Source organism: Patiria miniata, unplaced genomic scaffold (assembly GCF_015706575.1).
Source record: "Patiria miniata isolate m_02_andy unplaced genomic scaffold, ASM1570657v1 HiC_scaffold_7, whole genome shotgun sequence".
Taxonomy (NCBI): Eukaryota; Metazoa; Echinodermata; class Asteroidea; order Valvatida; family Asterinidae; genus Patiria; species Patiria miniata.
This window is the reverse complement of record NW_024037074.1, coordinates 17,669,192-17,694,836: the sequence shown is the minus strand read 5'-3', so window position 1 is coordinate 17,694,836 and position 25,645 is coordinate 17,669,192. Positions and strand designations below refer to the sequence as shown.

Genomic DNA, 25,645 nt, shown 5'->3' with positions numbered 1-25,645 from the left:
GCATCAATGGCATAAAAGGCGAACATTATAGAGCCAGTATTACCTGAACGGCTGAGGTTTTCCTTGATACAAACATGTGTTTTTCTGATCATCGTCTGCAGCCCTCGCCGGCGAATGACGCCGAAGAAAAATTGTTTCATCCATCAGACTTAAAAATTCTACAACAGATTGGCCCAGGCCTCCCCGGGGACGGTCTCTATAATAAGCAACATTTTTTGATGGGGCTGTAAATCATCACTTTAATCAACACAGATCTGGTTAGAGGTAAAAGTGATTCTTCTTCCTTTGAACTGGGACATCGTAAATCATTGTCTGATTAACGGACGAGTATAAATGCCAACGAGGCGAAAGTAAACATTGTGGTACGCAGGCGGCTTTTTTTCTTCTCAAATGCGTCATTAAGGTGTGATGATTATACTCATGACACGATGATTTCATTTGGAAATTAATGGAACAATTTCCCCATGAACTAGACCAACTCTTTGCATATTGGACTTAAAGGTGCAATCGACTACTACAGCGAGAATTACACATAGCGACATTTCTCGTACATTTTTTGGGGGTTGTTTAAAGGGTTCATGAAGTGAAAGTTTCTGAGAAACATAATTGTGTGAACTTTCTACTCCTCTTAAATGTATGAAAAACATACATGTATGTCATCCCTGTTTGGTTAAATTTATTGAAAAGTGCACTTCTTTAAACACTGTAATTTGTCCATGTTTTTCCGGACAACTGAGGGAGCTGTTGCTGTGATGTCACTTCAGAAAGACACTGTTCAGTGTAGGGGTTTTCTGTTCCAATTGTGAACCCGAACATTATTTTGCTTGTTGAAAATATTTGTGAGAAAAGTTTGCTTATTGGCGTACTGCCATGTACTGACACAACAACGAATCACCAAAGAAAAGAATATTTACGACAGCAAAATAACCAAACTTCTGGCAACTTTTGGTGCTGAAATAGCTGTAACTGAGGTGTCTGCCTGAAATGTCGTCACACTTTTGCTCATGAATATAGAAATTCACATTAGCATAAAAACCAAAAAGGCACAAAAATACTCTTGAAAATGGCAAAACGAAAATTGAAACTATAAATTGAAATGGAACATAAAGGCTATTTCCAAAGATAGCATGAACAAAAAAATCAGTACATAATCCCCTTAATGAACACATTGTAATTTTTGGACTAAAATCTTTCACAATGTGAAAGGTAAAACGGTCATTTTATTTCCCCCTATAGCGCTGATTGGTTGCCTGCCTATATAAAACAGTGTGATGCATATACCATCCACTGTAATTTTGAAAGATGGCTCAATGCCTTCTTAACTGAAACATAATGTCATAGATCCCTTTAATACTATAAGACATATGTTAATGCGATATAAAGCTCATGGTAGGTGGTATCTGATTAAGTTCCCCACTTGTACATATTATCAAGTTCAAAGCGTTCACCTTGCTCGTTTGATCTCCAGAATGACAAATTCAGTTGCCGTTCCCCGCAGCAATAGCTTGGGTCTATTTTTGAAATTCGCTGAAAGACGAGCAATGAAGTAGCACTTAGTAGCACCGCCTGGTTATGCTATTCCGTGCCAATTCAAACGAGCGGCCGTATAATGCGTCCCGGATTGATAAATTAAGTTGTAATGGTGTTTGGAGGTAAAGCTTGGTTTGTGCTTGGTGCAACACTGATTCTGGGTTCTTAAAGGCATATACGTTTATCCCAAAAGTAACCTAACGATTTATAATCAAAAAGTTTACTGGGATTAAAGATCGTACCGGTACTAAACATCCCGTGAAATTATTCTGTCTGGCTTGCTGTCATTTAGAAGAAATCACCAAATGCAGGTGATTTCCAACTATCATTCAATTGACTGATTTTCGGAAGTTAAGAGACAAAATCGTGTTCCGTTATCAAAAGGTTGTGCATTGTTTTCACTGTTTTCTCGACAGGTGTAATCTCCACTGAGCTGAAACTTCAACAGGTTAGATTTTGAACATTCTTCGTAAGATTTTGAATACGTTGTTATTGCATGGAAACGAACAACATGCATTAAAGACAAATGATTCTTTACGTCTATAAAGAAACCGTGGACTTTCTTCGCAATAACCGTCGGCCATTATCATTTATCACAGTGTTTTAATTGATGTGGGCACTTGTAATTGCTATTTTAAAATCAAACTATCCAAATATATAAACGAAATTATTACAAGCGCAATTTGACTATCGGTTACAAGTCGGTCGGCCATGAAATGATTTTGCCGCTTGATTTATTTCACGATTGTAACTTCATCATTATATTGTCCTACAGTTCTCACCGATCCGATGATTTTAGTACACTGAATTCAAAATCCTTGCAAAACAAACTGTGCATTAACCTATATAAAATGACAGGTCAGCGATGCTTTCCCCCTTTAACTCGTAACTTCCATGCCATGTAAAATGTAGGCTTGAAGAAAACCCAGTTGGTGTCTGGTATATGAATTAGAGTGAGACTGACACCTTTAACTCTATCGCATCTATACCGCGTTCACACTGCACGGGGCCGGGGTGTTATGGAGCCGGCCTACATTGCTGCCATGCGATCTTCAGATTATTGTGATCCCAATGAACTTCCTTTTCCATTTTGCGCAGAACTCGGGAAGACATATTAATAGCAAGGATCTAAATCACGAAAGTGTCACACCTTATAAATCAATATCAAACAAAGCGTGATTGAGTTTAAGATTGTCATGTTCATAATCCCTCCATTGATAAATAATATGACGGATGAAATCAGTTTGTGCCACGCTGTAGTTTTTGCAATTTTTTTTCGGGCAACTGAGTCCCCAGACATGATTTTATATGATTGGAATAATATAATGAAACATTTCTGGCTAAGCTTGAAACAGTCGTCGACTTAATGTTTGGTTGCAAGCCGATCGCGTCGGCGACAATGGCAGTCTGTCGTACTGATGCATTATGAATGTTACACAAACACCAAACGAGGATTGCTTGGGGGATTTTTTTTTTCCTTGTGAATTCCAAATCTGGTCTGTTTGCGGGTGAACCGATCCGTTACGCTTGCACGCCAGATTTATTGCGGAAAGACCCGGGCAAGCGTGCCGCTGAACTATAATCCGGCAGTCGTTCCATTCGTGTGTTTACAAATCTGGATCGGACGAAGGCTATTGACTCACTTTATCTGCTGTCGGTCGAAATTATTTTATTCATCAATAACGCCCAAACGTTGCCCCAAAGAGGACCTTTTAAGGACCGTGTATTAATCTGGCCCTCCTCAGATAACTCCATTAAATCCCGCCCCCACTCCCCGAATGATATCCTTAAAGGATATTCCTCTTTAAGATCACCCTCAATATTCCTCAATTTGGCGGGACTTAGTTTTACTTCTTAATCAAGGATGTCACGATGTTATTCTGATTGGCATCCTGCTTGGTCTTGGGTTTAGACATTGAGGTTTACTGTGTCACCTCATCAAAGTTCAATGCACCTCGTGGGTAGCCCGTTTGGCCCATAATGCCCCCTTCCCCTTCCTAGTATGTAGATTCTAGGGAGTCTAGATAATACATGACTTCTTCCAGATTGTTCTGAATTCTCGATGTTCACGGTACACATCAAAAGTGGTCAAGACACACATGGCGAATGAGGTGGGTACTTTCCCTCACACTCCACCTGTGCGACCCGGGTTCGAATCTCATCTAGGTGACATGTGGATTAGGTTCTCAGGCCCTCGAGCCACCTGCTTTCGGAGGTATTCCTCCAGTCCTCCTATATCTCTTAAACTGAATATGTCTTCATTGACATCATAGTTCCTTCGGGCTCGCAAACTATGGGTGCTACTGAGGCGCTCAAGTTGTTCATCGTCAGTTACATATAACACTCAGAATGTAGCAGGCCAATACCACAGCCCTATAGACATGTTATGATTTTGACGTTCAGTTCCGAAAGCTAAGGGTACCCTGCCAAAACCGATTCATATCCCTTTGCGAAGCAGACTTAATCCCAGGCCAGGAATTACAGTGTCTCTTGCAATCAGCCACCACAAGAAAATTGGACAAGAGGTTCCTGTAGCAGGTTTTTTAATCTGTTCCTGTCGTGAAATCATTCAACTTCACAGTTTTTCACTAAAGCTGAATAAATGTTCAACTCTATTCCATGCACAGGACGAGAAGGCTAACGCAAGCTGGTTTTTGTTTGCTGTTTCGTTTTGATGGAAAGAATGTAGTATCCAGACTCCACTTCAGCGGTTGTGTACAAAGTCTATGGAGAGTGAAGAATTTTTTTAAGTATTTCCTAACAAAATTGGAACTGTTTCTCAGTCCAAGATTCATGCCTTTTCAACATTTTTGCATGACTGACCTTTATAGAACAAAGTGGCGTCGGGCAACATTCTTTCCAAAACAAACTACACGGTGGATTTACACTCTAAAGTTTTAGAGTTTACGTGTCCAATATAACGCGCGATTGTTGTCTGATATCTCCGTCATATTCAGTACGACCCTTTATGGAAATGATCATCTTAAGCTCTTTATCAAATGTGGCATATTTCAGCGAAACCGCGCAATCTAATCATTTCTACCATTTCCTGGATGTCTTCAAGGGGGGCTGGGTGGGAGGCACTGGCTTTAATTGGGCCAGGGGGTCGTCGCACTGCAATTTCTGTACCACGGGGGCACCCTGAGGCGTTGACAAAAACGGAAGGATTCGCCTCGCTCGTCCAATTGGTGACTTCCGCACATGGAAAAAGAATGAGCTCTCCGGGCGTGAAAACATCATCGATCTTGCTTATCTCGACTTCCTTTGTCTCGGGCGAAAGTCTCAATTTTGAAGGGTTGTGCCAAGTGTCGTTGTGAACGGTATATCTTGGAGTTTTCCTTTAAAGGCTGGATATACACTTTTAGCTCGGCGGAAATAGCACTTCTATTTGGTAGCAGCGGAATGTGTTGATACTGGACGAGATTCAAGGCGTCTCTATCAGTTTATCGGACGGGCGATGTATGAGCAATCACGTGGTGGCGTGGTGCTGCAGACTTCTTCGCTGTCAATCTATCTGTATCTGTGGTGCTAACTGATCTTTGAAGAATCGGAATAATAGGACGTCTGTGCCTATGTACGAAACTACAAGAAGAAAAAGGTCACGGTGTTGAGATGTTATAACCTTCGCTCATATGGTTGTTCAACAATGACACATCTTTAGCATTATGAAATACCTTACAATTTGACACATCCTTAAAATCATAGTCAAAACTGGGCTATCCCTCCATGCACACCTTCTCGATGTATCTCTTTTGCATTTTGTTTGAAACCCAATTTTACATCAGAGGGATGTAATATGTTCAAATCCAAACACTATACTGCACACTCACTAGACACGATATACTGTCGACCACCTTGGCAAATATGACTGCATTTGTTTCACATTCAACTTACCGTGTACGCAGCAATCAAAGAATCATCAGAGCAATTGCGAATGTATTCAGAGTAGCATGAGTTGGTTCCCAAAAAAACCTGTCCCTTTAACTTCACACCCTAAGCCCAGGGGGACCCGCGACGTGTCACTATCACTCACTTCCAGTCAGTACAGCATTTAGGCACTGAAAAGTGCACCCCTATAGTGACACGAACATCGAGTTCATGAAGTTGTACTACACCCCTTAGTTGCTCGCAACCTCCTAAGAGTGCAAGTAGAAGGAAGAAGTTTGGAGATAACGGAGGCAACTCTCTCCACACTTTGGGGTCGATCTTCCGTCGCCGTCGCGATATTTTTAGAGGTAACCGTCTTGCCGCTCACTATGGGAAACCTGAACTGAACATTTCTCGCAATCTAGCGTGGAGAAATTAATAGAACGTGGATGTGGAAATTATTCATTTAAGGACCGAGTTTCCCCAGGGATGGTGATCTCTTAGTGTGCCTTCTGGCAAGCTTTTATCGGTTACAAGTCAAAGAAGAAAAAAAAAGAATAATCTCAGGGGGCTGTGATCACAATAGTTGATCGGTTATAGGATAAGTAGCGAATGATTCGTCGGACTCCCCGAAAAGAATTAATAAAAAGTGTTCAAAACAATGTCATCTATTGAGATCGTTTATATCGATCTCTGATTGCGTGAAGTCTTGTAATCAGTCGCAGACTACAGCTTTCGTGAATTCCTGCCGTGGTTTCTGACATTTCCTGAGTCATTGTTAAGTCTAACAATCTACTGCAAAAGTCTGAGCATGTATAGATTTTGGAGAAATAGATAACATGTTTCGTCCTTTCTTCATCTCTAACCTCCTATCAGAGAGACAGCGTGTACTAAATCTGCAGCATAAATAGGCCGAGGTTTATAGGGAACAATGACCTCAACTTATGCTTTACAGAGGTCTCCACTAAACATAGAAAACATGTTCTCACTTAACATAAATGCTTTCCAAGTGATAACGTTTCTTTCAGATGTCTTATACTTTTCGAAGCTTAATTTTCAAATTAAATATTTGACTTAACCTGAATCTGGAATCAGTTAAAGCTTTGAAATAGTCATTTTTTACCGATCTATGTTGAAATACCTGAAAAGAATAGACCCTACCGTGAGCTAAATTTCCGGAAATGCTTTTGTAATATAGTTCTAAATACTTGACCCTCCCAGAAGCGTATGGGGCCACGCCCACATAAGAGCATGATTCTTCCAGACTGGACCACTTTTAAATAGTCTCTAATGTAGGTATCTGATCACCTTTCATTATCAAAACTTGTTTCTTAGTTCATTAGGAACAGCCATGAGTTGATTTCATCACTTTTAAACACGTGAGGTTGTCAAACAATCGTTTCCAGACCTCGTCAATTCAGGAGAAAATTGAGGTCAAAATCTTCACAATCCTCCCCCTGCTTTGGCGATTTTCTTACAGGTTGAACAATTATTGTGCAAGTGTGTTGGACAGTGATGAATCTGTAACAACCTTTCCCTCTGAGAAAGTGCAAACAGATTGCAAAATTTGAATTGGAAACCAAAAAGACATGACGAGCAGGCCAAGTGGGCATTCACTGGTTGACAGCAGAACAGTTGCACTGTCATTCTTCTTAATTTGTTTTGCAAAATTCCACCCGCTAACATTTCAGCTGTTGATTTGAACCCTGATATTTTTTGCCTGGCGTTTACGTTTGAAACCATTAGCATTGAGGATTTAAGGACGAAATTTTTACCTTTTCCTCGACCAAAAGGCTTTAAAATATGGTAATTTTTCGTTAGTCTGAGAATAAACACCGCAGTTATGTGATAACTTTAATAGACTATGTGAGTTTATACGCGTTTTGGGCCCATTTCTCATATTATGCTCTATTGAATTTACGTAACATTCATTGGCGTTGGACACACAATAACAAAACTACACGATTGAAATAATATTATGAAGATATTAGGAACATTTTTATTTTTCTGTATTAGGATTATTAAACGACGCCCATGATCACGTGCTCGGACAAAACGAAATCAAACGTTTTTGCGTTGGATCTTATTAACGGTCACTGTAACTGTTGAGTACTTTTTGCCACTATTTGAAATTGGATTTTTTTTCATGCATGCATGCATTGTAATGTTTGGGATATAAAACAACAATACTATTAAGTGCAGCATAGAGCAAGTTATTCCTTGAAGTTCGAATAAGATATGCTGTGCCCTTCGTTGTATTAGACATTATTAAGATGCGATGGTTACTTATCTAACACGTGATCAGATTTCCACATCCCTCCATCAAGACGTACGTATTGCGTTAAGACGCAGCAATGAAGTCACGTGACGCCCGCTTTCCAACCAGGGTCCGATGTTGTCCGTATCACCGAGACGCCAGCAACTTACACCGCTAAACTAAAGTCACCCTATAGCAGTACTCGCCACCACATCGGCAAGACTTGCTTTATAGCGATCGCTCGCATAAAGCTGCGACAGAGCGGGACGGGTCTGACGGCTCGCACCGCGGGGTGTTAAGACCGGCCAGCCGCAGGCGACGCCGCATTACACCGTCTGGATTACTTGTGCCGCGGACGAGGTGGTGATTCTCGTTCAGCCTTCGTGTCTCTCGTCTAGACTCGAGAACAAGGAGAGCCTCTCACAACGGCACCATCGCACGGGTCGCGCTATGGCCATTCGCCACCCATTCGTGAGAGACCTAGGTTGTGACCTGAGACGAAAATAAGAACTGTCAACTCTGCAACTTGATTGTAATGTCCAGAGCTCAATTCTAAGCTTTGAGTTTGTTTACTCGAAAACAACTCCTTGAAACGTCAACAAAGGTGGAGTTGTACGGATGTGGAGCGTCAAGTAGTATTACGTTATAGTTTGGGATAAATGACGTTCGAAGTGCGCGCTACCACATGATTCTTTCTGATAAAACTTTCAGGGGAAAACAAGAAACGATAATATTAAGTAAACGTCAGTTGATCTTAAGTCGGCCATCGGTCTGCATTCAGATTTGTACGCGGCTAATGACCCAACAGACAAGGCATCGGTGAAAATAGCAGAGGAAGTACCCAGAGTTTGCCGATCACGGATCACATGTTCAAAAAGCCAGGATTAATAGCAAAGCCTGGAGGGTCTGCCCATCCATTTACGTCTCAGCCGAGCAAGACAGTGTTTCTGAACGTATAGCCGTTACTTCGGCTTCCAGAAACTCGTAAAAGACCTACATGGGAAAAGACTCCGCGAACCAATGATCGGAGGTGCCATGTCGACGGACAGTGAGGCCGAGAAACGCGCCGTCAGCCCCGATGACGACAGCGGGCACGAGTCGGTCAGCGATCTCTCGATCAGGACCAAGTTCACCAACTTCTTCATCGACAACATTCTCCGTCCGGACTTCGGACGATGCAACTACGAAGAGGAGGAAGGCGAAACGGAGGAAGATGCAGGGAAGAGAGACGATAGTACCGAGAGAAAGCAGACCCAAACCACGGGAAGAGTGAGAAACGTAGAAGTAGTGAGCGAGAAAGGATCGAAACAAGACCACTGGCCGGCTTGGGTCTACTGCACGCGGTACTCAGACAGACCTTCATCTGGTAAGACTTTTCGTGAGTAAAATACACTTCTCGTTCGATCAAATGTCGATAATGAACTATATTTGGTTGCATATACAATTTCATAATTTTAATCAGTTGTTAGGAACCATAGCTGCAAATTGAGACCTTTATTTACTAACGGTATACATGTGCCTTTATACAAAACAAAATATATTTCGAATGATCCTGCATGTGTTTATATTTTCTGACTCGTTTTCATTGCATTCAATCCCTATTCACATAGTCTGTCCGATATCGATGCGGTCACAAACTTTTCAAAGATAAATCTGATTAAAATGAACGCTCTCAAATCGTTTTTAAATCTACATTTGACCAGACCAAAATGAATTCTTTTTGTAAATCTTTACAGCTAAAGGTGAGGTGAATCCATGGTATAACACAAGCGTGTTGGTAGTTTTGTTTGGAAACACGGACTAAGTGAGAACCTTTCTAAAGGACAAAATATCTCGTTCGTACAGGAGATGTTCCAAAAAATAAACTATTCTTTCAGAAACAATTCTTTCCCAAATCTCTACTAAGAATATTATAGTAGAGAGAAGTGGTCTTGTTTTGGTCTTTATTAAAGAAAGTCTTTTCGGATTCCCATTTCATCTGAACCTCAAGTCACTGTACAAAAGGCAAGTCACTTTACAAAAGCTAAAAGCACAAAATTATATCCGACTGGACAATCTGGACCAATATAGCGACAGATGTTCGATTTGTACCCTGAAATTGCCCAATTTAAAGAACAACGTTCTTGTGTATATCCAACGAAGATGATCGTGGAATTCTGAACGTTTGTCCCAGTAAACTCACAAGACGGTCATTTGCACATTATCTTGATTTTCATTTTTTTATTCACGATAATTTCGAATCGTTCAACATTCTGTGTGATGACAAGGATTTCATTATTTCGTGCTATATATATGCTCTCAGTCCGTGAGTTTTCGAGAAATATTGAGTGTTCCAGAAAAATGGCCAATGTTTTCGTCATGTTGGTCCATAATTTGAAACAAAAATGCAATAATTCCACATGATCCTAAACATTATATTGTTATTTTTGTATTCTGTAAGTCGCTTCAGCGATTTTTAATTTCCAGCTAAAAATTGAGAAACCTTGGCTATTTCGACTCCGTATGTGCTAATGCACATGCTCCGACCTTTTCGCACAAGGTGTTTAATTTACACACAATTTCGCTCCTTTTGTCTTTTTTTTTGGCGATGATAATTAAATTGCCCTTTTTTTCTAACTATCCATTCAGTTTCCTCGAAACATCACTGAAGTAAAGTTGAACATTGTCACTAAAGAAAACCAAATGGAGAACACTACGTCCCTAAAATAATCTAGTAAATTATACCTGAAACCATCCCATAGAATCTAACGCGGCAAGTCACTTTCAGTTTAATATCAGAAATCATAACAATGATTTGTTTGATTTCGATTTGTATGAAACTTTACTCCTATACGTCTCTCCGCTCCGCCGTGTTTTGTGACCAATGACTCGGGAGCATTTCGGCAGAGCTCAGAGAGCTTTGTTCGGTGGAAAAACACATTACAAATTGGCACAACGTCAAGATATCTGAAATTGAGCAGTTGGATCACTGACGATTCCCTGATTTTGAAGTTTCAAACTGGCATTTGCTACTTTGAATACTTAAGTCTATTGCTAAACAATAGCAATAATTTAATTCTGTGTCAGACACCAAAACTATCAGGTCGACCACTTTCCAATAAAAATAAATTACGCCAAATTATCGAGACAGTTTTCATTCAAACGTGAATTTGAAAAATCACCTACGATCTATAATTTTGAAAGAACACTCGCCATAAGGTGGATACTTGCCATAATACGTGTTCATATTATGAACAAAAATTTGATTTTTTTTTTTTAATTTATTTGCAGATGAGGCTGAAATATTTCAGAAAGCCAGATTTTTTTTTGTTAATCAAAAACTCATTTCTGAGTTCATGAGTCATTTATGAGTTTCATTTACGAAAAATTTCTCCATATCCTGCATTGAGGAAATATGAAGTCGTTGTGTGTGACGCAAGTAATATCAGAGTCACGGTCGAATTTTCATTCAGGAATAAAAGATTAAGAATATTTTCACTCATTTCTCAGCCAAATGAAGATTCCATTAAACACAGTTAATACCTTTAAAATATTACAAAGAGAAGTTTCTCCTAAGTGCAGAAGTTCTAAGCTAAGTTCGGGCATAGTGTCTTCAACTATGCAAAGTCTAATTGTTCGGCATGTTTAAACATCCAGTGCAGTAAGCTTCTTTCCCTCCACACATTTTCATATTTCCGTTAGATTTTTGACCCAGTCAACCAGAAGATTTTCAGACCAAAGAAGTTGATCACATCATCATAGAATTATTGCTTCAGTATCGTCTGGCTCTCTTTGATGTTTCTCTCTCCAAGAAGATCCGAAGCATCTACCATTTTTTTGCCTTGTAGGGATTTTTTTCAGTTGAAGCCTAGACTACAAGATGATTATTACAAATTCAAAATAAATCTTTTAACTTTTTATCACCATACCACAGCATCCCTTCCACTGCATCAAATAGCATTTTACAGTTTTTCCCAGTCATCAATAACATCTCGATAGTCATTAGAGACCCGCTTTATCGTCTGGGCGAATTAAATATTTGTTGTTTCAGAAATTAACAATCAACCTAGCCATGTTTCCGAGTGGAACTCCAACATGGTAAGCAACAATATTATTAAATTACAAACACCGACCTGTTTCGCCCAACCATATTTGTAAAATGTATTTTCACCCGGACAAAGACCCCACCAACGTACGAAATCCCTGCCCAGTGTAGCCGCTGATTGGCAAACTAAACTTGGCGCACAAAATGTTTCCTGCAATCAACAGAAACATCAGTCGGCGAATCAGAAACAATTAGCGGTGTCTGTCAGTTGACTGGCCGCGTCGCACTCGCTTGGCACGGTGCTCGCCAGATTACAGTGATATCGAAATGCAGTCAGAAGTTCACGGGAAAAGGCTATTTCCGCGGCATTAAGAAAAAAAGTTTCTCTGCGGAAAAGCCTCTAAGTCCGTAATATTTAGCCTTTATACTGGAGTCTGGGACTCGGAAGCTAATTGGTGTTGGCAATTTGGCATCGGTGGGGTTCTCGAAGTGAATTCGGACATGTACTACAAACATTTTACATAAATCATTTTCTCTGTATTTAGGTGCCTGTTTTGAGCCTCTCATCCTTTGTAAGAAGGTGACTATTTCTTAAAAAGAAATTCACTAAAAATCCAACCTAAACGGTCATATTGATATTTTGTGTCCTCTTATACAAAATGATGAACTCAAAACAGTTTAGAACACATTTTTCGATGTGTTTGTTCTGATTATAACATTGCAAGATTTCTCCCTTGTTTTATATGTTCCTGTTACCTGTACGAGTGAGCACACTACTTGAACTACATTGAGGATTTGAAAGTCTGTAGTATGGTGCTCATGACTCTCCATAATTAGCCGATGCAGTCCACCTTGTAAAACTTGAGACCAACATTAATACAGCTCGTGTCAAATCACACCTCTTTTCAACGGTGAATGCAGTTATGACTTTGTGATTGCATTGCATTGTTGAGAAAGTGTATTATATCGGCCACCTTCGGAATGTTATAATTCTATTCCACCAACCCTTCCTCACGCAGCGAGTGCTACGCGATGTACAGACAACTCTCCTATGCGTTCCTACAAAGATAGATGACAAGCTAGCATTATTTATGTCTCGCCGATATTAAACAATCTAGTTAAGTCTCTTTTTTTAACTACCCGGCAACACTTGAGAGGACATCTCATCAATTCTCCGGCCGAGGCGTTAGGACAGAAGTGCGGCCATCATCAAAACCATCTGTGACTCCTTAGTAAAGTCATTTGGAAACAGTTGACATTATTATTCGTTCTGGGGGGATGAAGCAGGCAATTACTACCCGTGACAGTTACGCTACGTGGGGCACTGGACCGGAGCGGTGTAAAGGGACTCAGCCGAAGCCTGCCCACGGACGACCCGGCACTAGTCCGCTAAAAAAACCAAAACGCTTCAGTGAAAGAGTCAATACATCTCGCGTCATTACCCCGTTGATTTAGCCGTGATAGGGCCTCGTTCGAGTCTATTAGTTACGGACAGATGTCCGCGGAGTTAATATTGCCTTATGCGGTGTGTGTTGTTACAGATCGAGTATATACCGGTGTATGATAATGATAATAACGGACTCTGTTTATGATATTGAGTTGGGGACACTTCCTCATTGCACCGGGACAGCGAGCGAGGCAGTCACGGCGTATTGGGTCTCAGTCCCGAGCGGCTTGACTAGCCGTGTTAACCACGAGGACCGTAGGTTGAAATTGATGACATTTATGGCTGTTGCCATCTTGGTCGTAATTACAATGTGATTATTGCTCTCTCCATCTTACATGATGAAGTTAACAATCCTCGTGCGGATGAGTAAGGATGCATCATCGAGGGCCAAGCAAACAAAATGCACGGTTACGAAACTTCAATATCAAGACAGGGACATGTTGACAACGCTACAAAATTCAGACCTGGTTCCCTATATCTGCAACACAAGTGTATACGTAGATTTATAAGTGATGTTAGAACTCTTTTTACAGAATAAACCCAATCATGTTTCCCTATACATGCCACAAATACACAATCTATACCAACGGCTATCAAATTAATGAAATCCAATGGAAGCGTAGAAAGATGTGACACGTTTTGAATGCGTAGAAATTGCGAAGTAATCACTTGAACTTCGGTCGGCCAACTTCGAAACTTTAAACACGGCTTTTCGCATTAATAAAATGAAGAACTTTTGTGTAACGCTTCAATGTTGGGGGTGCCTTGTGAGAATTCGCTTTAATTTTAATCAAATGCACAAACCAAATACTGACTGTGGAGTCTTTGTAAATAATGACGTGACTACAAAAATTCACAGAAACACTGAGCATCGTTTAATGCAATGTTTATGCATTTGAAGACTGTATTTCCAAAACGCGATATACGCGTTCTCCTTTAGAATCCTGCTGTCTCCTGGCTGCCCAGAAGCAATTTCGACGGCTGTTACTGTTACATACTTAAACACAACTTAAGAATACAACAAGGCAAAAAATGAAGTTTAGAAATAGCTGTAGGCCTCATGACACTGTTTTTATTCTTTAAAGTTTCACAACCGTGCAAAATACTCACCTTTTGTCAAATGGATATGTCATGTTTACGAAATGAACTGTTCATTTCTTCCTGTCATGTTTGTTATTTCAACGTAAATTTAATAACTTCTTGTTTAGAATCAAATCAAGATGAATTATCGATGTCAACTTTAAAGTTGCTATGCATGTTCGTCAGCTAATTCGATTTTTTTTTGCTCCTAAAACATTATATTTACGAATGTTTCACCTTTTGAACTAAAGGCTGATATCCGCTTTTTGCATCCAGAAAATTTTCAAATTTTAAAATCTCTTTTCGGAGTAAAACTGGAAAATAGCTTGGACAGTACATTTTCGTGTCTCAAAATCGAATTAATTTTCGCTAAATAAAGGTTCTCTTAATGCAATCTATATTTGGGTTTGAATGCTTAATCCTATAGATTTGATCCGTGTACAGTATTTTGAATTGTATCAAATAAACAGAAACAGACAAATAACAGGCGAGTTTTACCATGATAAAAGTGCGACTGCAATTTATTTGTCTTTTTCGATTATCGATCGTTGCTGATGATTGCACGCGAGACGTACTGAAGTCATTACTCGGTTTCACGATGATGTCCATTATATGTAGGAACAAGTGCACTGCACTTGTAGTAATTCCGAGGCAATGATCCATTGTCAATGCTTTCCATGCCGAATAAATAGAGACTTCACAGCGAGCCGCTTGTTAATTTGCATTTTAATTGCAAACATCCATCAAGTCCGTGGAGAGATCTTCAAGTTTCCGTATAGTACTGTCGGGGATCAGGCTCGCCTGACCACCGAAGATTACAAACAAGGAATACCTTCAACCATTCAAGATCATGCTTGTAGGCGTGTCGATCCCGCAACATCTTCTGAAGTCTTCATTGTTTTAGCCTTTTCTTACTTCAGTGGGAGAGGACAGACATGTCTATTGTTTTAAAGCTGAAGAAGGATGCTGTATTGCATTTCCTATCGATACTGTTGTTTGAGAGACATTTTTTTTTAAACTAAAGTGGAATTGTTGATCTCCATTTTGAAGGTGAGATACCGTGTATGCTTGGACACCTTGAACGTAGCCAGAAGATAGGGGAAGGGGGTCAGAAAACCCACCCCGAATTCGACATGGCTCCACTTTTTAGCTGTGCATGTTAATCTTGATAACTGTAAAAATAGAGTTTCCAAGTGCTGGGTCCTTGCTCTATGCTTTAACCATGGATGATTTCTTCCTCCATGCTCAACTTACCTTTAGTTCATATACATGCCCAGTACGCAAAGTTAGATTTCCAGCAGTTGCGGCATTGATCGTACGCCGTTCTATAAAGTAAGAAGGACCCATTTTTACTCAGAAAAAAAGACCCACGCCTCACATACCAGGCAACGGGCCTGGGCTTTGTAGGGAAGTTACGGTGGAAATGCCGCAATCACATCGTTAAATTATGGACTACATGTATATGAACACGCATATAGGTTTCCCGGAAGAACTGTTGAAAAGTAATACACTTTGAAAGTGTTAAAGTTGGGAAATTAACATTTCCTAGAAACATGTGTTTGGTCTTGCGGAGTGCTGATTAGGAGAAATCCTCCCAAAAGCTCCCTCAACCACGCCACCAGATCTGAATCAGTTTCCGTGAAATTGTTATGTATCATCCTGAACGATGTCTTCACCCCTGTCTCTTTCAGCAGGAATGAATGGGCAAAACGGAAGCTATCCATTCGAGCACCAGGTTTCCTTTCACTCTAACCCAGAAATGTGATATCGCACATAATTGGCTTCGTTAATCAATTTCCTTTGGAAGACTGGCGTGCCCAACTGTGATTTCTATTGTTGCGGCAATGTAAACTCCGTAGTCTTTAATGATATGTCATCATTCAAATTTTGAGAAAACAAGAACACAACGAAACGTGCTGCAAAAGGCTGCAGGTTAGCGGAGCTATTCTAGATGCCCCTCGATCGGGGTGGTTGCAATCTGTGTACAAATTGCATGGTTTGTGATTCCAGGAATATTAAGAAATGGTCCAATTAGGTATCTCGTCTTTCATTATAAACCAAAAGCGCCCGTGCTGAATTTGTCTTGGGAAATTTGCATGCAGATTCAATGACAAGACTTGTTTCGGGAGTTTATTGCCTGTTCAACCAACCAACTGTCATGATGCGCTGGTTCTACACACGCTTTGCCAATGAATAAATGAAACAAGATTAGCTACGTCTTGAAATTTTTAGAGGTAAACTAGAGTACCGTAATTGTGTTTGTTTCGTCCTATGTCAAGTTGAATAATGCATCTTGTATGCAAATACACACGTTTCCTGCTCCATAAATAATGTGTGATTGATCGCGGAGTGGGCACACAACTGTGTGTTGGCCACTTTTTCCCTCTTCGTTTCGTTGCACGATTCCTTCACGTCAAAGCATGCATCCCAAAGCACATCAGGGCCCTTCATAACCTTGTAAATATTTGACGACTCGACAAAGTCTATCATGATATACCGTGGGCCCATCCATCACCCACTGTCGTTAGCTTGATGTTTTTTTGACAACATAGTGCACCACAAAGAATAGAAGGTGTCGCGGCGAGGAGTCTGGTGGTTTGCCCGGCTGGCCCCGAGTCGGGTCGGCGGTACATGGCCCCGAGTCGGGTCGGCGGTACAGGGTGCCGTGCTTTCCCCTCGTCGCAACCGTAAAGCCCCTTTCACACGACACACACAAAAACATCGTGAAGCTTGAGAACTTTACTCAGGCTTGAGAAATCTTACAAATATGCCACCGTGTGAAAGGACACCAATGCTAGAACAAAAATGACCAACACCCCTGGCCAATTTATCTGAAATCTTGATATTATTTGGAGGAGGTCTCGACCTATAAAAGGCACAACTTTCCACTAGGGGAAGATTTCTCAAGGCACCCCTGACAAACGATCGTGTGAAACGATATAGTTTTTGCTCTCTATAGCGGACCATTACAGCAATCACTTGCCTAACCAATGAGCCAGCGCACGCCTCTATAAATCACACCTCCCGTATAGAAGAGGCGAGCGTGTTGTACTGATTTATTCATATCGCTTGACACTGGCTGTATGGGCCTGATTTGGAGGCTGCGAGAGGGCGGAGACTTGTGATAGAGAGAGCGTTATGAGTCATACAGCGGCACGGTGCAAGATTTCTGCTTCCTCTCGTTAGCTGATGTTGTTTTTGGTATCCGAACGGGCTATTGCTTTCCTTCGTGATTTGTGGACGTCGGTTGTTTTTATTCCATCAGACTTTCTCATCGCGGCTGCATTTTTGGTCCGAGTCAATCTGTAAACGAGAAAGGAGGAGCTCGTTTGTTTGACCATCGTGTGGTCATTTTAGGAGGAAGCAAAGCACCTTCGATCGGTCATTTTTGTGATTAATTTGCTACCCTGAGGGTACAACGGATGCTTCAAGCGCCCTTTTGTTGAGCGTTTTGGACTATTTACCTTGTTGACAAAAATTGGAAAAGGGTTAAAATAATATTTAACTTTAATCCTGTTCAGTGAGATTTCGAAAGAGGATTTCGAAGTAAAGAATTTTGAAATCCTTGCGAGTAAATATCAATTTCACGTGCGACCCTGATTGTTTTTTAAAATCCTCGTTTCACCGTTTCCGAGTGTTTCTTGTAAGTGCATTGGTGAATTGTTTAAGAAGGCTCTTTAGGGGGGAAAAGGTGATTGAATAATATTTTAGGATGAGAAAGGTTTACAGTGGTGGATGAGTCTAGCGTCTCAGGCGGAGCCAGAGGAATGGTTTGGCAATACAACCGCATATGAGGCTTACTATCGAAAATGTTGAATAACAAGAAGAAACCACTTGGATATTTCTCATGATTAAATTGACAATATAATTGCAGCTGTAGACAGAATCAGTCATTTGCGGTGTTGCTATTTGATTTTGTGGCTCGAACAAGCTCTAGGATCAAATTAAAGAGTCTGGACGTTACGTACATTTGCCTCAGACTGAAGTGACAGCGGTTTAGTTGTATCTTCTTTGTTTGCCTTTCTTTGAACAAAGTTTAAAAGGGGGCGCAATAATTGTTTAAATTTCGACCAAATTCATCAGTGACGGCGAGTCATGAGATAGACAAAAGTGCGTCTGTCCCCCTGGTTCTCTCACCAGGGATCGGAGGGCTGTAAGCCCCCACAGATCCACAGCTTGAACCGATGGGAGCAACAGCTGTCTGGGTGGGCTAGGGGTGACCTTAGCTTCGCCCCTTTGCCCGCCCGGTCACCCTCCCCACTCTACTTTATAGCTTCCTCGGAGTATAGTAGACGGTGTAAAGACGTCCCGATAGAACCCCCAAACCAGCTAGGCGGTTCTGAGCAACGCGCTGAGAAACGTGGTAATCACGTTGTTGCCCTGTGGTGCTATGTCAGGCTTCAAGCGACAATCAACCGGCTTTGCTGCCAGTCTAGGTCTCGGCTATTCCGTCCTCGTCGAGTGTAACTCCTCGGTGATATTTTTTAGGGTGGTCCTCTCGAAACACGGTCGCTACACTGACAAGAAACCGCCGCAGGAGCGATTCTGTCCCCCCTCGAATGTGTTTTTTTGAAGTCCTGCCGGTTGGAAATTGCCTCGGATATGAAAAACCTCCCCAAGTAATCAGAACAGTGTTATTATCTCGGGGGCCGAGATGCCGCTGGGGTACCGGGGGAAAGGTAAGAATATCTCCCGGGTCTCTCATCGCAATTCACGCTCCGATGACAATGACACAGCTGCACGCCCGGGCTTATTATTGCAAGAGGATGCATAGTGACATATAACATCATAGCACCTATTTCTTGCGGCACCATTTTTTTCCTCCTCCTCCACTGATACAGACTTTAAAAAGTTAAATTTTAAAAGCTGGTGATTTCTACGGTTTGGCTGCTCACTCGGAAGGCCTAATGGGGCTACTCTGTCCTCGCTAAGACGGGGTACTGCTGTCACCATCACCCCCTGATTGATTTCGCCAACACCGGTTCCTGAGAATGTTTTCACACAATGAAATGCAAACATGAACAACAGGCAGGCAGAGAGGAACAACCCCGAGTCAGCTTTCAACTTCATTGCATGCGTAATTATGCGTCAAGGTTTGATTCCGGTTTTCGTGTCATTTCCCGTGACTTTAGCCAAACATGTTGAGCCAAATTTTGTCACGTCTAAATTACGTCCAGGATAAAGTAGGAAAAAAGGTTTTCAGCAAATTAAATCCTAATTGTTCATTAAAACAGTTTAATTAGCTATAATATGTAGGAGGGGTATTCCAAAGTATGCTCTATTTTCTCACGCCGGTCACGCTATTTTCATGAGCAAGACGAAAGGCTTAATTCCCGCTTCTGTACGTAGAATTTTATTTTTGAGAAGTAAAATGAGGATAATCACGTCTGTTTTCTACGATTTCAAACCCTGGAGAAAGTGTTAAAATAATTCTTCTAAGTACTACTCCAGTGGAAAACCTCAGATGTCAACCTTTTTGTAAGAACCTGTTCAAATGACTTGACGAAGTGCAGGAATGGCGGGATAAAATATTGCCTTTTGCTCGTTGTTTGACAGTGTTGAATGCCTAATAATCATCAACACCTACACAACCGTTTCGTTTTCCTTCGGCCGAGCTTCGCGGGCAAACATCAGAATACTACTAAACTGCTCAACACTGCCAATAATCACGACGCTAACCAATGTTACACAGGTACAGTCACACACTCTGAAAATGTTGGGTTTTTTTTACAAAGAGAAACTTTTCAGTCGATGTCCGATCTTGAACTCCCAGCGGGACCAGCATCGTTCGTTCCAAGGGCAGTGGCAAGCCGGGGACTCCCACGAGACCACTTTGCCGAGTCCGCTTCAGGACGGGTCCACGGAGTTCAGTCTCGATGATTCCACGGTGTGTCTATACCCCCGCCTGTTCACCTGGCGATAGATGCCCGGTGAATCTGCTCTGGGGCTGGTAAACTCTGATGGGCTCTCGTTTGATGCATTTTTGTATAGAGCCGGCATGGTAATGCGTAGCCACTTCCGTGTGCGCACGACCCGCCCGTACCCGTACGTGCTCAAGAAATGCACTGTACATTGTTGACAGAGCTGACCTACCCATATTGCTTTGCGACACATCCGTTTCCTGAAGCTGAACAACACTTTTTGTGAAAGACATTAGGTCGCCAGCGCCTTTGGATAAGGCCTTGGGCAGGAGTGAAGGTGGACCCATAGCCTTGAAAGTCAAACTTTATAAGGAAAGCGGTATGCGAGTGTCGTTGACTGCTGCTGGATCTCACTGGTGGCGTTGTTTACTTTCTAAACATAAAATGGCGATTGGAAATGCAAATGGCGAGCCTGTTTGACTTTGAGACAACTTCATTTACATTTCGAAAGTATTATTTCGGTGCGCGAAGTTGAATATTCAAACACGAAAATGGTTGGCCCACGCCAAAATGGAAAAACTGCATCAGTTGATATACACCTCTCATTGCCTAACAAAGTTTAAAGAATCGTACTATTGAAAACACGACGACCTCCATCCGCCCCAGACCCGGCCTTCTTCGTCAGAGTGTATACCTGCATTAACATACGGGCATTACAAGGAGATACGAAAGAGACTGCAAAAATTGTAGGATTGTTTGCTTTTCTTGACTGGTTTACTGTTTCGTTGTGAATACGTAACCGTAGAAAAGTTACTATCAATGATGTATATATAGCGTTTGATGAGAGGAGTAGCACATTCCCCCTTTCTTGGTTTTTTTTTACGAACAAAATAGAATTTACCCCCCAAAAACCTGTGAACTGTGGAATCCAGCAATAATAATGATTTCCTGTTAATGGTGTTCGCTGTCTGTTCTTATCCACATGACAAAAAAACCCAATAATTTTGCCATGAATTTAATTGATTGCGTCATTGACTCTCTATTTTTCAAAAACCCACCGATTAAGATTATTATCGTGTGAAAAGGTGGACTTCCCCATCTTTTTTTTTTATTCTTTCGCGATGCCTGAAAAAAAATGTGTTTTCGGTTAAATTTTGCATGCATGGTACCGACTGTGAAAATGTGAACATTTTCATCAAAAACAAATGATAGGCGCATGACGTTTTGTTCTAACTGGCTTAAAATTAGCAGATGTACTTCATGATTTAACAGGGACTTCATAATTATCCTCAAAATGAAAAGACAGCTTTGTATTGGTCTCATGCGTCGAAACAATATTGCACTTTACGTTTATGATCATACGGAAAATGTGTGTTTGACGTTAAACCCTGGAAAACGCAAGATTTCCTGAACTGACATTGTGATTCTCATTTCATCCTTAAAAGAAAATTCACAATTTCTTGTCAACCTCTGTACAGGGCCAAGGACTCGCAAGATCAAAGCCCGCACCTCCATCGCAGAGAGCTCCCCCACGCGGCGAGACGAAAAGCGCCCCCGCACAGCCTTCAGCGCCCAACAGCTCCAGCGTCTCAAACACGAGTTCCAGCAGAGCAACTATCTGACGGAAGAGCGCCGCCGCGGCTTGGCGGCCGAGCTGCGCCTGAACGAGTCGCAGATCAAGATCTGGTTCCAGAACAAGCGAGCGAAAATCAAGAAAGCCAACGGATTGCGCAACTCGCTGGCCCTGCAGCTAATGAAGCAGGGGCTATACAACCACTCCACCGTGGCCGTGGTGTCGGTAGAAGGTGAGGACACGTCGAATTCGACAAGAGAAAACACGACAAGTTTACCAACTTCATAGAATGAACAACGTACGGGACAACAAAAACCAATCCTGACTCTTGGAGAAAAAAAGCGGCATCCACTTAACACTTGAACACATGCTTTTCAGTATGCAAGCACAAGTCCTTTCCCGAGTTGAGGAATATCCAACAGAAATTGCTGTAGGCTCCAACAGGACGGGCTTGGCAAATTGTACATGGATACGCGGGGTCCCTTGCTTCCATATATTATCCCACTCCTTTCTCTGGATGTCAAGACTCATTACGCTTTGTGTAACTCTCAGACGTGTCTGGAGTAGATTTCATCAAGAAAACGCTTCTGATATGAAAATGAATTACCGGGTTACATGCAATGGGACCTCCGTTATGATTTTGATTTTCAGTTTCGGAAAGTGACTAGCAACCGTGTCCATCATGCCGTGTCCCTAATGACAAGCAATCAATCTCCGGTCTTAAAAGACTGTTTTTACAGATTTATTTTTGACCACACCGTCAGGAAACTGAGAGAATCGTGTAAGGGACACACGTCATATCGCCTCCCGTTCTAGAAAATAAAGTAGATGTAAAGACTGCCCTCAACGTTGGCCATGTATGAAGAGTAGTTAATGACTCAAAAGAGGGCGCACTGTAAGTAATTTCAGTATGTTGAGAGTTTTGTATCATGTCTTGTCTTGGAGACAGCGAAAGTTGCCCCTAGCTGTTTTGAAGACAGCATGTTTGATTGTGCTGTTTCTTTCCGGCAACCACTGAATTTAGTGGATTGCATGGAGATCATGCAAGTAATCATTTTCATGTTAAATTGTAAATAAATGTATAAATAAAAGATTATTGTCATTGTTGCATGGAATACTAATGACACCTGTCAACTTTGTAAATCGTGTTTACTCAAACATTTTGCCCCACCGTTTGTGCAACGATAACAAAACAATACATCATTTTGCACTGAGGGTATAAAATGAACGAAAATGCGAAGTAATTACACACCAGTCATGATGCCAAAGGAAAACAGACAGTAAAATAGATTTATATTCTACAATCTTCTCTCCTTGATTCCTTTTATGGTTCATCTTAAGGATGTTAATATGAAAGTGAAATCTTTTTGAGAAACAAAAACAGAGCTTGAACAATTCCCCAAACAAGATTGATTTGGTTCTGAAAGTGATTTCAAAATCTTTGGTCTGCATGGGTTACTTACTTGGCATAAAGTAAACATCCAGCATTCATTGTTTTTTAATGACATCATTGGGTATGTTAAAATAACTTGCAGAGCAAAGTATTTTGGACCAAAACGTTAACGAAATAACGACTGTGGCGACTCTGACCACATAACCTTTTATAGTTTGAGGGAACATGTTTTGTTTCTTTTGTACTTTTAGACACTTTCACCCGCTTAACTATATATCTTGTTATGTATTTATTGTTCCTTTTAAAACTTTTTTGTTTGTTGGAGCATTTAATGTTTTAATACACATTCAGGTGAAGTCAAAAACGGGCAAATGCATACATGGAACAAAATGATTTAAGTATTGCTTGTATTTTTTCTTAAAGATTTGATTATTATTCTTTGAAAGTTTGTTTAATATAATCTATTTTCAATTTAATCTGGTAAAATCTGTCACGGTATTGGTTTTAGTAATAGCGCCGCGTACGGCGAGAGGGGTCGGGCTTGAGGGACGGGACTGCACATCATCTGACTGTGGTGGCGCTGTTCAATCTGTACCTTGCCAAGTTCGGCAGGAAGTTCATCAGCAAAAACACATCGAGAAGACATGTTCCCTCGGACGACCGCCCTTGGTTATCCAGGTTTGGGATCAAGAGAGAAATGGGAATATTTTTTTCTGAAAAAAGGGGCCCCCATATTTTTTGTTCAGTAAAATCGTTAAGGAAGCAGGGGGAGGTGGGTAGCACTGCCAGTAGCGGTGGAGAGTTGCTAGCGCTTTCATTTCCATTAAAAAAAATAAGTAATTGGCCAATGATGTCGCAGGTTGGGGGAGGGGGGGGGGCATTTTGTCACCTGCCCTTGCAGCTGGGTAAGCTACAATTGGTTATGCGTTCCAAAATAACATGAGAATGTTAACAAGGCACAGAAGTATACGCACTTTACAAAACAGGAAACCGATAAAGCCTGCGATGTACATGTATGAAACGCGTTCATCTTGAATGTGTTTTCGTGTAAACTTGATTTTGCTCTGAAGTATACCAATACGCCTACAGCATCACATGCAGTTCATTATCCAAAATATTCATGCAGTAAAAAGGTTATTTTATTGGAAATTTAATTAATATGTGGTGATCTCTGAAGGAGATTGTGATTTTTGTATGTTTGCCTACATTCATGGTATCGGTATATTTGTATGACATTTGCACATAAAGCAACGTGTACAATCCCTTTCAGATTGACTTTACCCCGTGCTAATGCTGAGCAATTACTTAGCGTCATATATTTATGGATATTCATGACAACACGTGTTCTCAATTATGAAAATTTCTTTAAGATAATAATTAATTAAGATCCATCGTTAAGCAGAAACATTCCTTTCACAAACCATTACAAACGAAAAGTATTTTAAATTGTTAGTCCGGTCATTTATTTGGCTGTTTTTAAAGACTTCGTATAAGAATGAATGACTGTGTAGTGGTTAGAAGTAATTTAATAATGTTGTATCATAATTATTCTAAAGGAACGCAGGGTTTCTGTAAAACTATCAAATAAATAAATATGATGGATGTCAATAAAAGCATGTACATAATGAGTGTGAAACAAAAAGTGAATTCAATTCGTCGTGTCCATGTCAACGTTTGATGGCATGATTGAAATGGAGATTGTTAGCATTGAAAACGAGGCTCTCAATGCTAAGCCATTGTATCAATCGATGACCATTTTGTTTTAATCCTCTCAACAAAAGAGAGCATAGTGCCCTCGGTTTCAGTGCCAATTCAAAATTAGTCAACGCCTACTGCCTTAAAGCCTTTGTTATTAAATGTATGTATGATCATTTGCTGTTAATGCTGTACGTGCATTTTGTTCTTTTCCAATAATATCACATCACTATTCAAAATCCAGAGAGTAATGTTCAAAACCCAACTAATGAAATTTTATCTCACTTTTGAAAATCCATGCACAACCGTTGGATAACGAAGCACTATATTGTCTGTAGCATCTTTATTTCCAAAAATCAGCCAATCTAGTGATAATTGGAAATCACCTCCGTTTCTGGATTTCTTCTAAATAAAAACAAACCTGACGGAATAATTCGGGCGATTCACAATGCAGTGCGCCACCAAGAGTTTGCCACGGAGAGTTCATTTCCCCCAGTGCAATGTGGGAGATGGTCAACAAATTCACAGCGCGGGACATTTGAATGTGCTTGTTTTTCCGGTCAGTATAGTTTCGTAAGAGTATGATTCGAGTATCTGTTTGCCCTTTTCTTTTTGTAAGGCGGCTGAACGCTATGCCCCAATCAATAACAAATTTGCTTAAGTTGTCTACTGACACTCGTTCAAATGGGCCATGTTTTGTCGACCGTAAATTTGAAGAATGGACTCTCCATGGCAATCTCCTTGTGGTGCACTGCATTGTGAATCGCCCAAATTCCACGGGGTGTTTCTTCAATCCTAGTAAGCAATTTGCTAATAATTCGAAGTTTAAATACTCTTGGGGTAAATGCAAATGGTCCTAAGTGCCTTTCAGTTCGGAAGAGGGTTATTTCGTTTCTTGATTTTGCCAACTATCAACAT

At 40.9% G+C, this 25,645-nt stretch overlaps 1 protein-coding gene across 1 annotated transcript; it reads left to right on the top strand.

Moving 5' to 3' along the window:
• Positions 1-7,832: 7,832 nt before the first annotated feature.
• Positions 7,833-23,477, top strand: LOC119718926 (homeobox protein engrailed-1a-like). Its single transcript, XM_038188360.1, has 2 exons — positions 7,833-9,020; positions 21,545-23,477. Exons 1-2 carry the CDS (start codon positions 8,675-8,677, stop codon positions 21,925-21,927), a joined length of 729 nt encoding a protein of 242 aa, XP_038044288.1. The 5' UTR covers positions 7,833-8,674; the 3' UTR covers positions 21,928-23,477.
• Positions 23,478-25,645: the final 2,168 nt, after the last annotated feature.